General features: G+C 41.6%; 1 protein-coding gene across 5 annotated transcripts in view; it reads right to left on the reverse strand.

Moving 5' to 3' along the window:
* The window catches only part of LOC111862304 (NPC intracellular cholesterol transporter 1), an 87,608-nt gene that overhangs the window by 34,253 nt on the left and 40,604 nt on the right, over window positions 1-12,751 (reverse strand). For all 5 annotated transcript variants that reach the window (XM_023847577.2, XM_023847576.2, XM_023847575.2 and 2 more), the window contains exon 4: window positions 415-615. In XM_023847577.2, the coding sequence (XP_023703345.1) occupies window positions 415-615 (201 nt within the window). The remainder of the gene's footprint in view (window positions 1-414; window positions 616-12,751) is intronic.

Genomic DNA, 12,751 nt, shown 5'->3' on the forward strand with positions numbered 1-12,751 from the left:
AAAACAATTTGAACAAGATCCTCTACAATGTCTTCCACATTTGAACTGGATAAACGACAAACAGGCGTATTCATTCATTGCATTACACACATCACTTGTATTTGGAAGGCATTTTATTCAGCGTATATGAACAGATTTTTCACAATTTCGTTAAAATCCTGCAATTTCCAACCCCTTCCCTCCAACCTCAATAGCTATAATTATCTTCACAAGTCACATTTAATACTAAACTCAGCTGCTGAAAAGGTATTTTAAATATCCTAACAATATACATTTTTTACTGCATACATGTACATTCGACATGTTCTGGATTCCAGTGAACAAAATATGGCAATAATAGAAATGTTGTAGTTAAAAATACGGCTGGTTACCTGAAACACTACTGAGGAAAAAGAGAACATCTGATATACATACGTGCCGTTTACAGCATTCGTTATGTTCTTTATGATGGCTTCTTGATCCAATTTAAAGACAGCGTCCATTGTGCCATTTGATGTCCAAATTCTTAAGACGGACTGATAAATACAATTGTCTTGGAATTCGTAGTCCTTCATATATTCATGTATCTCCTCTGTCACTTCACTTTCTTTAGCATCTGGAAACCATGTCAAGTACCTGAAACAAGGTTCAACATTTTAATTTAAGTATCACATAATCTTTACAAGTAATAGAGAAAAGGCTGATCTTCAATTTCTTGCAGATGAGAAGCTGAAATGGTGGGCTGGAAAGACAGATACACATATCCATGCACACATACAGACAGCAAGGTGATCTCACAAATCTACTTTCTCTCTTTAAAGAAGGAAGATAAGCTAAATACAATGCTTATGAAAAAGACAGAAAATGAAACAATCTAAGAGAGAAACTTTAAATGGGATAATGAAATGACAAACAGGGCCATATAAAATCTCACTGATGTCATTAGGTCTAGTATACCTTCTGACCTGTTCCTTAGTATGCAGAAATGCATTTGAATTAAAAAATGTATGGAGCCTACACAAACGCTGTTATGAACTGAACTGTATGTTTCATTCACTAACAATTGCTTGCCTGTCATTATGTTATGGCTTGGATGCCCGTATTGTCTGATTATGTGCATAATAGTAGTTCAGCCTGTTTAGACAACAATGCAATGTACTTCTTTTTTTAGAATACTTTCCTTTCTTGAAAAAGGTACTCTTATGAAATCCTCTATATCAATTTTGAACCAGATGACCATTTTTTATTAAATTTTGTATGAATGTTAGGCCATTTAAGGCTACCACCTCCTCATACTTCTTATTTTCCCAGAGTCAGTAAATAACAACATACAGGATGCATGAACTAATGAAACCTGAACAATGAAATGTGGTGCTTAATATACAGTCTTAAAATGATGCATCTACAGTAAAGTAAGTAAATGTATCCCTGTAACAGGCTGTGGAGGCCCATAGGGTTGTGAGATGTTGAGGTTCCAACATTTTCTAGACAATTGGCTCACAGATGGTGGTAAGGTTGTCAGTCATACATGCCGGCCACCCTTCACCCCCAAGAATATTCCTGGTACTCATTTCTGTTAGAGGTTGGGTTGACTCCAGGGCCATAGTGCTGCTGGAAGGATTAAGTAAATTGAAAAAATCCACCTCATCAGGATTTGATCCCGCAACCTTCCAGCTTGTAGCATAGTGCCTCAACCAACTACGCTACCATGTGCACCCGCATCTACAGTAACAGATATTAACAGTTGTTTACTTAATTTCTGTCTCATGCAAAACAGCAAAATGGCGGTTGCATGGAATCTGGGGGGAAAGAGGGGGAACTGCATGCACGTAATTTTGAATTGCTATAGAATATTATTCTTCGAATTCTCCAAATTTTACAATATTTGTCAACAAAGGAAATTTAACTGATGTTATCATGTATAACCAACAAAGCCACATCTCTAAAAGAAAAATGTAGAGCATACCCACCCATGTGCGGCAATGGAATGAAAAAATATTTTGATTCAAACAGGCAGATTTCATAAGTACACAACATAGGGATGGTGCAGTCAGTATAGAAACTGGTTACAGGTTGGCCGATCAACTGGTCGGCGTTTGAATCTCGGTAGGAGCAAGAATTTCCTATTCTCTATGTCGTCCAGACAGGTTCTCGGGCCCACCTGGTTTCCTATTCAATGGGTACTAGGGGATGTTTCCTCGGGGTAAAGCGGCCGCAACGTGAAGCTGACCACTCACCTCCAACTAGTGCTGAACTTTGCTATCTTCTGCTACATTACAGTATAATGTTCAGCTGTTTATGACTTCTCGGAGCTTCAAATTTGACGCGTGTACAATTACCCACTGCATGCCAATAAACCACTCTCCCCTATATTTATCTCTGGGTTTGACAGAGATAATTAATGACCTACTGAACCTAGGTATGTGGAATTTGCTATGGAGATAGATCATACACAACCTATAAAGTCGGAAATCCTGTTTGTATTGTTTTATAAGTTAACGTAATCAAGGCAAGTTTGCATCATATATAATACTAAAAGGTCTCTGGTGTGACATCATTGTTTTGAATGTTCACGCCCCAACAGAAGATAAAATTGATGACATAAAGGACAGATTCTATGAAGAACTAGAACATGTATTTGATAAATTCCTGAAGTACCCTATGAAAATTTTGTTATGAGATTTCAATGCCAAAGTAGGGAGGGAAGACATTTTCAAACCAAAGATTGGGAATGAGAGTTTGCATGAAATTAGTAATGATAATGGAGTTAGAGTAGTAAACTTTGCCACATCAAAAAATTTTACTGTCAAAAGTACAATGTTCCCACATCGTAACATCCATAAATTTACTTGGACATCTCCTGATGGGAAGACACACAATCAAATCGACAATATTTTGATAGACAGAAGACGGCACTCAAGTATACTTGATGTCCGATCATTCAGGGCAGCTTATTGTGATACTGACCACTACCTGGTGGTGGCAAAGGTTAGGGAAAGACTGGCAGTGAGCAAAAAACAACACACAGAGTTCATATGGAGAGGTTCAATCTCAAGAAATTAAACGAGGTAAAGAGTAAAGAGCAGTATCGTGTTGAAATCTCAAATAGGTTCAAGGATTTGGAAAACTTGGACACTGAGGTGGATGTTAACAAAGCTTGGGAAACTATTAGAGAGAATATAAAAATGTCTGCCAAAGAGAGTCTATGTTATTATGAACCGAAGAAGCATAAGCCATGGTTCGATGAAGGATGCTCAAAATTATTAGATCAAAGAAAGCAAGCCAAATTGCAATGGTTACAGGATCCAAGCAAAATAAATTGGGATAATCTGAACAATATAAGACGTGAAACCAGCAGGCATTTCAGGAACAAAAAGAGGGAATATCTGAAAGACAAAATTGATGAGTTTGCAATGAACAGTAAGAACAAGAACATTAGAGACCTGTATAGCGGAATAAATTACTTTAAGAGGGGTTACCAGTCTGTGGAAATAAATTAATTTTTGTACTGGACAAATACGAACCAAAAGTAAATTCTATCGAATTCTTTCCATGTAGATCATCCAGCATAACAAACTCCGTGATTTTAGTCCGCAAGCGAACCATACCGACCGAGCGACCGCCATCCAACATGACATCGAAATCCATCCAGCAGTTTCGAACATGACATCCATATGCGAGCGCATTCAGTGTAAAGAACGCACGAAAACGAAGGGAAGCAGCGGTTCATGTTTTATTTATCTTCTATTTATGGCTTATTTAACGACGCTGTCAGTAGCTCAGAGTACATAGTGTCGGGTGGTATGATGATTTATGGAAGGATGTGAGATGAAAAAACTGTCACGAGTTTATGGCTCCGTGATTACTAACAACGGGTTCTGGATTCGATGATTGGATGACTGGATTTACTGACACCTTCTTGTACAATCGCTCTTAATCACAATCAATTACAACAGCTCACAATAAATGACTGCCTAAGACTCGCTCAATCCTCGTTCTCTTTCTCTTTCTGATTTGAGTCTGAGTCTCAGTCTTATGTTACGATTGATGGTCAGTCGGCCAGTCCCATCTGGTGCTTAAGACTAGATCTGTATTACTTTCAGACAGTTGCGGGTTTGTTGATGTGGGGCGCTCTCTCTGACGAGAGGACAGATCTGTCGTCTGCAATTGCTTTGGGCCCTCGCCAGCGCATTCTCGGGTCCGAGTCCCGTGGGACTAGCGACCATATTTTACTGTCTCAGATTCGAGACTTCCCTTTTCGTCGCCTCGTACGAAGCGCAGGGCTACGATGGAGGTATTCAACACCGCTTCCACACAGGATATTTTATTTGATCCGGTTCTGTACCACTTACATTGTCTCAATGTGGACCCATACAAAACATTACCCAGCAATGGCTATATGCGAACAGAAAACACCTCTCTTTTGTCAATAATGCGTGTTACTGGCCCGTTACCTAGCAATGGTTCTAATTGTAACAGTATTATCCCGGCGCCGTCTGAAGGGACTGAGAAGAATTACGAAAATCGTCAGTCGGGATAGTAGGTGTCCCGGTTAAGATTCGAACCGGACACCTCCCAAACAGAAGTCAGAAGCGTCACCGTCTGAGCCAGCTTGCCCGGTTAGCATACTTTCTACCTAAACCAAACCTTACAGCCGATTTTTTATTTAAGAGTTTATTTACCGACGCTGTGAATACGCTGAGACAGTACAGACTCGAATGGTTGACTAATTATAAAATAATGAAGTGGAAAGAATAGGGAAGGAAGCGATCGTGTCCTAAATTTCAGGTACTGTCCTTGAATCCGCCTGAAGGGACTAAGGGAAACCATGAAAAACCTAAGGTAGGACAGCCGTTCTTCGGAGATTTGAAACCGGGACCTCCCGAATATGAAGTGTGCTAATCGCTTGGCCAAACATTCAGAATTTCACTTCCAATGCTGCGTGAGCGCTCCAGGAAGGCACTCCTATAATTAAGATGATCGTAACTGGACCCAACTGTGACCGAACAAGGCACTGGTCTGTTCACTTTGATGGTGCAGTCAGTGGACTACGGCGCTACCAGCGATCTCTTGCGCTGCAAGCAAAACTTCAGTCGCGGTATTTATAGCAGACACATAACCTTCCCTCAACACAGTTCAAAACCTGTAGATCACATAGGGCAAAGCTCTTCTTGATAAGCTCCCTAGTTCCTCAGTTGGACAAGCAATTCCCTGCACTTCATTCTACTCTACAATTAACTTCCGTATTCACAAGAGCCAGTCATTTTGTCCTATCCTGAGCCAACTGAATTACGACCACACTATCAAGCAGACTGTACAAGGTGCGACGATTTAATTCCCGGAATGGCCCTGTGAAAGCAAAATTTGCTTACGTGTGCAGTAGCGGCTGCTGTCGCCTTCGAAACACTCTCTTTGTGAAGCTATGCACTTCGTAAGACGATGGTACCACTGCCGGAAAGTCTCGAAAATCGTTTTCCGGAATACCTCGTAGTAACGTTGTCACGTTGCGTTGGGCGTCAGGAATATCAGCAAATCTTTGTCCCTTCAGGGCATTTTTTTTTTTTTTTTTTTTTTTTGGAAAGAGTTAAAAATTGCAGGGGGCTAAATCAGGTGAATATGGTGGAAGGTCCAATTTTGTAATGGATTTCGTAGCCAGTAACTCGCGAACTCTTGACGCATCATGCGCAGGGGCGTTGCCATGGAGGAGAATCCACTTGTCAGGCCAGAGTTCGGGTCATTTCCTCCGAACAGGTTCCCGTAGCCTTGTCAGCACTTCGAAATAACACTGTTGATTCACAGTTCGTTCCTATGAAATCAATTCATAGTGAACTATCCCCCTTTTGATTGAAGAAACACACACGCATGATCTTGAACTACGTGCTCTTTCGGCCGAAGTGAATTTTGCGTTCTCCACTGCATGCTCTGGAGTTCTGTTTCCGGGTCGTACTGAAAACAGCACGTGTCATCATCTCTGCGTTGTGTAAAAGATCAGATGAAATGTTAAGACGACGATGTTTGTGTTCGTCAAGATTCGAGGCACCATCTTTGCGGAAATATTTCTCATTCCCAAATACTCCGTAATAATCTGGCGCACTTTTCCTTATTCATATTCAATTCTTCAGCTATTAGTCTCACACCTAATCTTCGATCTGAGTGCACCAAGGTTCGTACTCTATTCACATTTGCATCTATCCCTTGCGTTTTTGGTTGCCCACTTCTTGGGTCATCTTGCACATCTTCTCGCCCTTCCTTGAGCCGCCTGTGCCATTCAAAGGCACTCGATTTCTTCATAGCGCATTCACCATAAGCCACTGTTAATGGGGCTAACGTTTCAGCAGCACTTTTACCAATCTTCACACAAAACTTGATGTTTATCCGCTGCTCCAGATTGTCACTCATTTTCCCGCCAACAGTATACCACGCACACGCACTACTTCCTCTGCTGCTTGGGAACGAACGACTCATTTGGTCTGTGGCTCATGTAAACGCAAGTTGGAACATATCCATAAGTGTTTGGGTAGATGAGTTTGTCCGACTCAACACCCCCGCGACACGCTGCGGCCACTCCGGGAATTAAATTGTCGCACCTTGTATAGCGTATACGAAGGTTAAACTCAGGTGACGATGACAGGGGCGGCTTTCTCGTTTTCTTAAGAGCAAATTACATGACAGTAACATTACGATGGCACGATAAAGCGTGCGAACTAACTTCGAAGGCCCTTGAAAATTTTTAGCTATATTACTGCAATGTAAGTAAGGAAATCGAAACAAAATATTTGTACTAATACTGTGTATATCCGTTGCTAGGGATGAGCTAGGTAAACACGTTCCTGCGAAAAAGAATTCTTTGCCAACAATAGAAAAAGGGGTTTTCATTGCTAGGCAACGAGCAGTAAGCAAGTTCCGTCAACAATTAAGGCCGTGTTTTCTATGTAGTCCGCGCCGAGCCTATATAAGCAGCAGTGAAGACGGTTCGAGAGGATACGTCAGAAAGATGTCGTTCAAGGCAGTTCAGTAGTTGATGTGTTAACCTTGAGAGTGTTATATAATTATCTGTGCCATAGATACAGCAGTACTGAGAGCGTAATAACGAACTGTAGTTACGACATGTGAAATTATCCAATATATCGGGTTACCAAATCCGAAACCCATTACTTACTGTCGCGTTACCAGGACACACGTGACACTATTTTGAATCCGATGGAGACAAAAACAGCATTAGAATACAAATACCCCTAGATTTATGTGACTGTTGTGTTCTAAAATTCGCAGGGCGTGAAATCACATAAATATTCTAAAGCAGAGTGTACTCGTATATGCTAGCCTTCACGGCAAAGCAGAGGATATACACTAAATACTGAAATACAGCATTATGCGGGGTATACCCTCCACTACAGAACCGCCTCCACTTTCCCCTTGACTGCTCTGTGANCAGGAGAGGGGGGGGGGGGGGGAAGAGAGAGCCTTTTCTTCATAATATACCGCCACTGGACCCTATACTGGGCCCCTTGAATCCGGTACACAACTTTACATCCCGTTTCTCCAAGATCCCATTCCTTTGGAATTTATCGATCAGAATTTTGTATCACTTCTCATATGTTCCCTCAGTAATACTGAACTTGCTGTTAAATTCACTAGATAAGAAGGGGATCGAGATATAAAGAGGGCTGGACCTTCACCTATCGCTGGTTTATTTCGCAACAGTTCTTTAATAGAATACACTGTATAGAGTCGAACGGTAAAATGCCTGTGACTTCCAATAAACGAAATAATCGTGGCTTATTTTTACGCACTATCTCAACATCTGTATGGAGACTTGAAAGAAACTAGGAAAACTGCCAGCATTATAGGGACTGTATATGAATACCAAAACACATAGGCCGTGCCATACCTGTAGGTCAGGAGGTTAGACGCTTGCTTCTCACCGCGTAGTCTCGGACTCAAATACAGGTGACGTCATAAAAGATATGTGGTGGAATAAATGGCACCAGAGCAGGGTTTTCCCCGAGTTCCTGTTATTTTCATCATTCTATCATTCCTCCATAAGCATATACCCCCCACCCCCAGAACTGTGGGATAGCCCTGATGAAGCAGCACAAACTAGGTCTCACAATTGATGTCGAGATATTTATAAATAAAGTTTAACTTTGGTGACGGCTCACGGCTCTGTAATTCATATGCGACTCGAGGCAAGCGGCACCTCGGTAGCCGTGAAGCGCAGAGCCCTGGAACCGGCCAAAAAAAATAAATAAAAAGTAAAAACAACACGGCGCCCCACAAACACATGCAGGACAACATCAAAGAACCCTCTTCTCGAGAACGACAAGGCAGCACACATTCGGCCCCCGTCAAGAGAAACAATAAGAATGACGTCACGTACCTACTTGGTTTATAAACTCTAATAAAATCTTAACAAACCAATTACAAATATTTTAATGTATTGGAACAGCTGCTGTAATTGTAAAAACTTTATATTTTATACCCAATTGTATATTATTAATATTATATTTATATATTTTAACGTTCAGAACATATATTGTAATAGTAACTTCCAACTGTATTGATGTGAAGGTGTCCCTCTGATGATGGTCTCTGAAGACCGAAACATGTAAGGGCATAAATAATTGAAATAAGAAAAATCTTCACCAGTCACACTAGACGAACTGTTTAACTTTTAACGGTAAAAATCCTTCCTGCATGTATGGAACCCAAAAATAAGTAACCTCACTACATCTGCTCATACTCGCACATCATCATCATCATCATCAGTAATCTGTCAGACGACAGGTCCACAGTCTCTTCCAAAACAGTTCATCCACTTAATGCGATCTAGAGCTTTCTCCTTCAAATGAGAATATCCTTTCCTGTCCCCAAGGTCATCCAGCATCTTCTTACGTCTTTTTCCTCGTCTTGTGGTCACTTCTATCCGCCCCACTATCCTTCCTTCAATAACTTCTTTTAGAAGGCAGTTATCGCGTAAGATATGACCAATCCAATTAGCCTTCCGTTTTCTTATTTCGTGTAGGATATTCCTCTGCTCACTGACTCTAAATAATACTTCTTCATTTCTCACATAATCGGTCCAATTGATCTTTTCCATCCTTCTCCAACACATTTCGAAGCTTTCCAGGTGTTTCTGATCTACTGCCTAGAGTTACAGGTAAAATAAATGAAAGAGATAAATCCGTACATTTTCGTCAACATTTAAAATCACGTTATTTCGCTTAATTAGGAAGCACGAGGGTCTGGAAGTATACCTCTGTGCATTCTTAAACCTCAGTAGGAGATGGGCCTGAGGGGTCTGCTTCATTTAACCCCGGAAAATCCCGGGTCTGGTCAAGTGGGATTTGTGGTGGACAAAGTGGCGCTAGGGCAGGTTTTCTCCGAGTACTTTGGTTTCCCCTGCCAATCTTCATTCCACCAACTGCTCCACAATCACCCTCACCTATCATCTGGGGCTGGTACAATAGGCCAGAAGTGGCCCCAGTACAAGGGACTTAGTCCCACCCCACTAACAATAAAAAGGAACAGGAAAAAGTTCCGGTTCACATAGAATGTGAGGCCAGGTGCACAGAGCGGCGGCAGCGTGAAAAATCCATCCCGCTCCCGGGAATTAAAATCTTCTCGTCCAGCTCATAGCATTACCTGCGCTATCCCGGCCAAATGTATTTACTTTCCACTTATTTTCTTGTTCATGTATATTTATTCATTTCCCGTTCACTCATGCACTGATGATACTTCGATTACAATACTTTCCCTACACGCAGAGAGGTATAAACTGGCATATGGTGAGCCGAACTTCGCCCTTCCTCGTCTTAGAAACTTCTGGGTCTTGATGCTACGAAATAAAATTCTCCTGGTTCCCACGAGCTCAGGATTTTATAAGCGGTTCAACTTCAGGGTTCAGATAGAGGTCAACTGGACACTCTGATGGATATTCAATGAGGTGAAGAACGTCTGCCTGTCGACGAGGACAAAGGACACGGATGCAGAGCAGTGTTTCTCAACGGCCGGGCCGCGGCCCGGTACCGGGCCATCGTCTTATAAAGAAAAATAATTTACCGGACAGCGCTCTGGCAAAGGTTGAGATCCACTGATCTAGAGCGTTCAACTAAAGAACCGGTATTCTTAAACTGGCCAACAGCCGGGAACAAACACTAGATGACATACTCGTACGTGTTTTAATGCAATTAAAATGTCACATATCAGTGACGAAGCAGAACACCGAAAGTTCATTTTAAATTTAGATGCTGCACCGACATTTTCCTCCTACCAGAAATTCGTGTGGTAGAGGGCACGAATTATATATATATATATATATATATATAACTGAACATTAAATATNAAGTAAAAAAAAAATACACTTTGAGAGGCTGCAATGCTGGTATTACTGATGGGAAGTAAGTACGCTGTTCCGATGACCTCAGATGACGTGCTATACATATCAAGTTTCATGATGATCGGTTCATGCATTAAAGTATTAATGTTATTACCTCGACAATTTGAGAGGCTGTAGTGTTGGTATTACTGACCGGGGGGGGGAGGTTATGAAGTACGTCGCTGAGATGGCCTCAGGTTGCACGGTATACATACCAAGTTTCATGACAATCGATTCGGTGATTCGAGTAGTATTAAGGTTAATAACTCCAGAGCTAGAAAGGTTTCGGTGTTGGTAGTACTGCTGAGACGAAATTACACGTAGTAATTACGCTATTCCGATGATCTCAGGTGGCATGATATACATACCAAGTTTCACAGCGATTGGTTAAGGAATTCAATTAATATCATGATATGATCCCGATAATTTGGGGGCGCAGTGTTGGTATTACTGATGGGAAGGAGGTTATGAAGCATACCGCCGAGAAGATCGTGCGTGTCGATATCTTTACACAGCATCTTCAACGGATCTACTTAACTGAGAGATCAATACTCTTTCTCTTAAACCTGCTTTCTGGTTAGATTCCGCAGCGGAAAGCGTCATCAGCTACAAATGTAAATGGGTTTCCCATCGGCCATGAACTGCGCTTGCTCCTCGTTTTTAGCTCAAAGAAAACGATGCAATTTTTTGTTTAATCTGACCTCGACAATGAAGATAAACGTATACAACGGGATTCGATGTTTGCTAGTACAGGAATTAATACAACTCTGTACTGCACTTCGCAGTTTACGTCACTGCTACTGTGGTTGCTTGTAACACCACGTGTTTCCTGCCGACAGCACCGACACAGTACGGAAAATGTCTCATACCAAATTCAGCCATGTGGTATTATGATTTATGGGAACGTGGAATCCGAAATGAAACACAAAATTACCGTGAAATTACTGTGTACAACAAAACAGTCCGTTCTTTTCTACGTATGCTGCTGCATGATTTGTGTGAATCGAAACTTAATAACGAAAAAGAAGATAAAATAGTTCTTCTACGCGGGGTAGGGCGCAGTTTCTGTGCACTAGTGAACTGTTCTTATGTAGAAATATTTGAAGCTGCACTATTTCGTTTCAGAATGAGAACACTATTGCTCGCAATAGGAACCAATTTGTAAGGTTAGGTAAAGTTTCCCTGTAATTCACTAAGTAAGCACTACTCCATGAAGGCGTATAGGGGAGATGTACAGAAGCACGTTTTCTTGACCTCAGCACTAGTTGCAGGTTGAGCTGTCAGCGTCATGCCCCGGCCGCTTTACTCCCGGGGAAAGAACCCTCGGTACCCACTGGATAGGAGGTTGGGTGAACCCCAGAGCCGGTCTGGATGATATGGAGAAGTGACACTGACCCCACCGGGACTCGAACTCCAACCTCTCGGTCGTCCAGCCAGTAACTAGTCGCTATACCGACTGCGCTATCCCGGCTCACAGGAGCCAATATGTAGGACATCGAAAAAAGCATGGAGAATGCCACTACAGAGGAACATATAAACTTCATGAGCCCACCAAACTCAATACTTGTATTGATGCGTGGCTGTACTAAACGACATGCCATATTAAAAGTACTACTGCCAAAAACATATCTGGAGACGAATGTAGTGCACTTGGTGAACAAATTGCACACAAACTGCGAAAAACTGACGAAGAAAATTCAATTTTACTATAGCACAGAAACGTCGAGTTCGTACTGCAGTCGGAGGTAAGCCTACTGCAAACGTCATTGCACCCCACTGTACCCTGCGGTCACTACAACGCAACTATGACAGTTCATCATTGGTCAGTCTATGGCGTAGAGCAACCATGTCAAACATGCGGCCCCTCAACTTTTAGAGCTAATTGATATTAAAATCAATATTAAAATTTTAGTAGAAGTAATCTTGTAAAGACAATTTTCAAACAGACCAGAAGAAAAGAAGTCTCAGGCAGACATAAACTAGCAGGCTGCAGGAAAAGTGATTCTGAGAATTGTAGAAGGGTTTGTCCAACTAATGGTCTGTAAAGTTCGTGAAGGACAAACTATTGTTATTTCAGAAGGTTAATGCACTAAAATCCGCACAGCCTCACCACCCCAAGTATTTCCAAGAATCCCTTTTGGAGGCGTAGTAAGAATGCAAGGAGGGTGGCAACTGACAGACAAGTGCAAGGGATTTCTACCTTCAAAACTAGCTTGCAACCCCCAGCCAGTCTAATGCAGGGGTCTCCAAACTTTTCGAACCACGGGCCGGATAAAATGATAAATTAATAACTCTAGGTATATGAATTTTATTGAAAGCATAGAATTTCATAAACTATATACAAAGTACGTGAGAATAAATTATCGTATATTAATGACAACAGACAGTAGCAGC

This window comes from Cryptotermes secundus, unplaced genomic scaffold (assembly GCF_002891405.2).
Source record: "Cryptotermes secundus unplaced genomic scaffold, Csec_1.0 scaffold88, whole genome shotgun sequence".
Classification (NCBI taxonomy): domain Eukaryota; kingdom Metazoa; phylum Arthropoda; class Insecta; order Blattodea; family Kalotermitidae; genus Cryptotermes; species Cryptotermes secundus.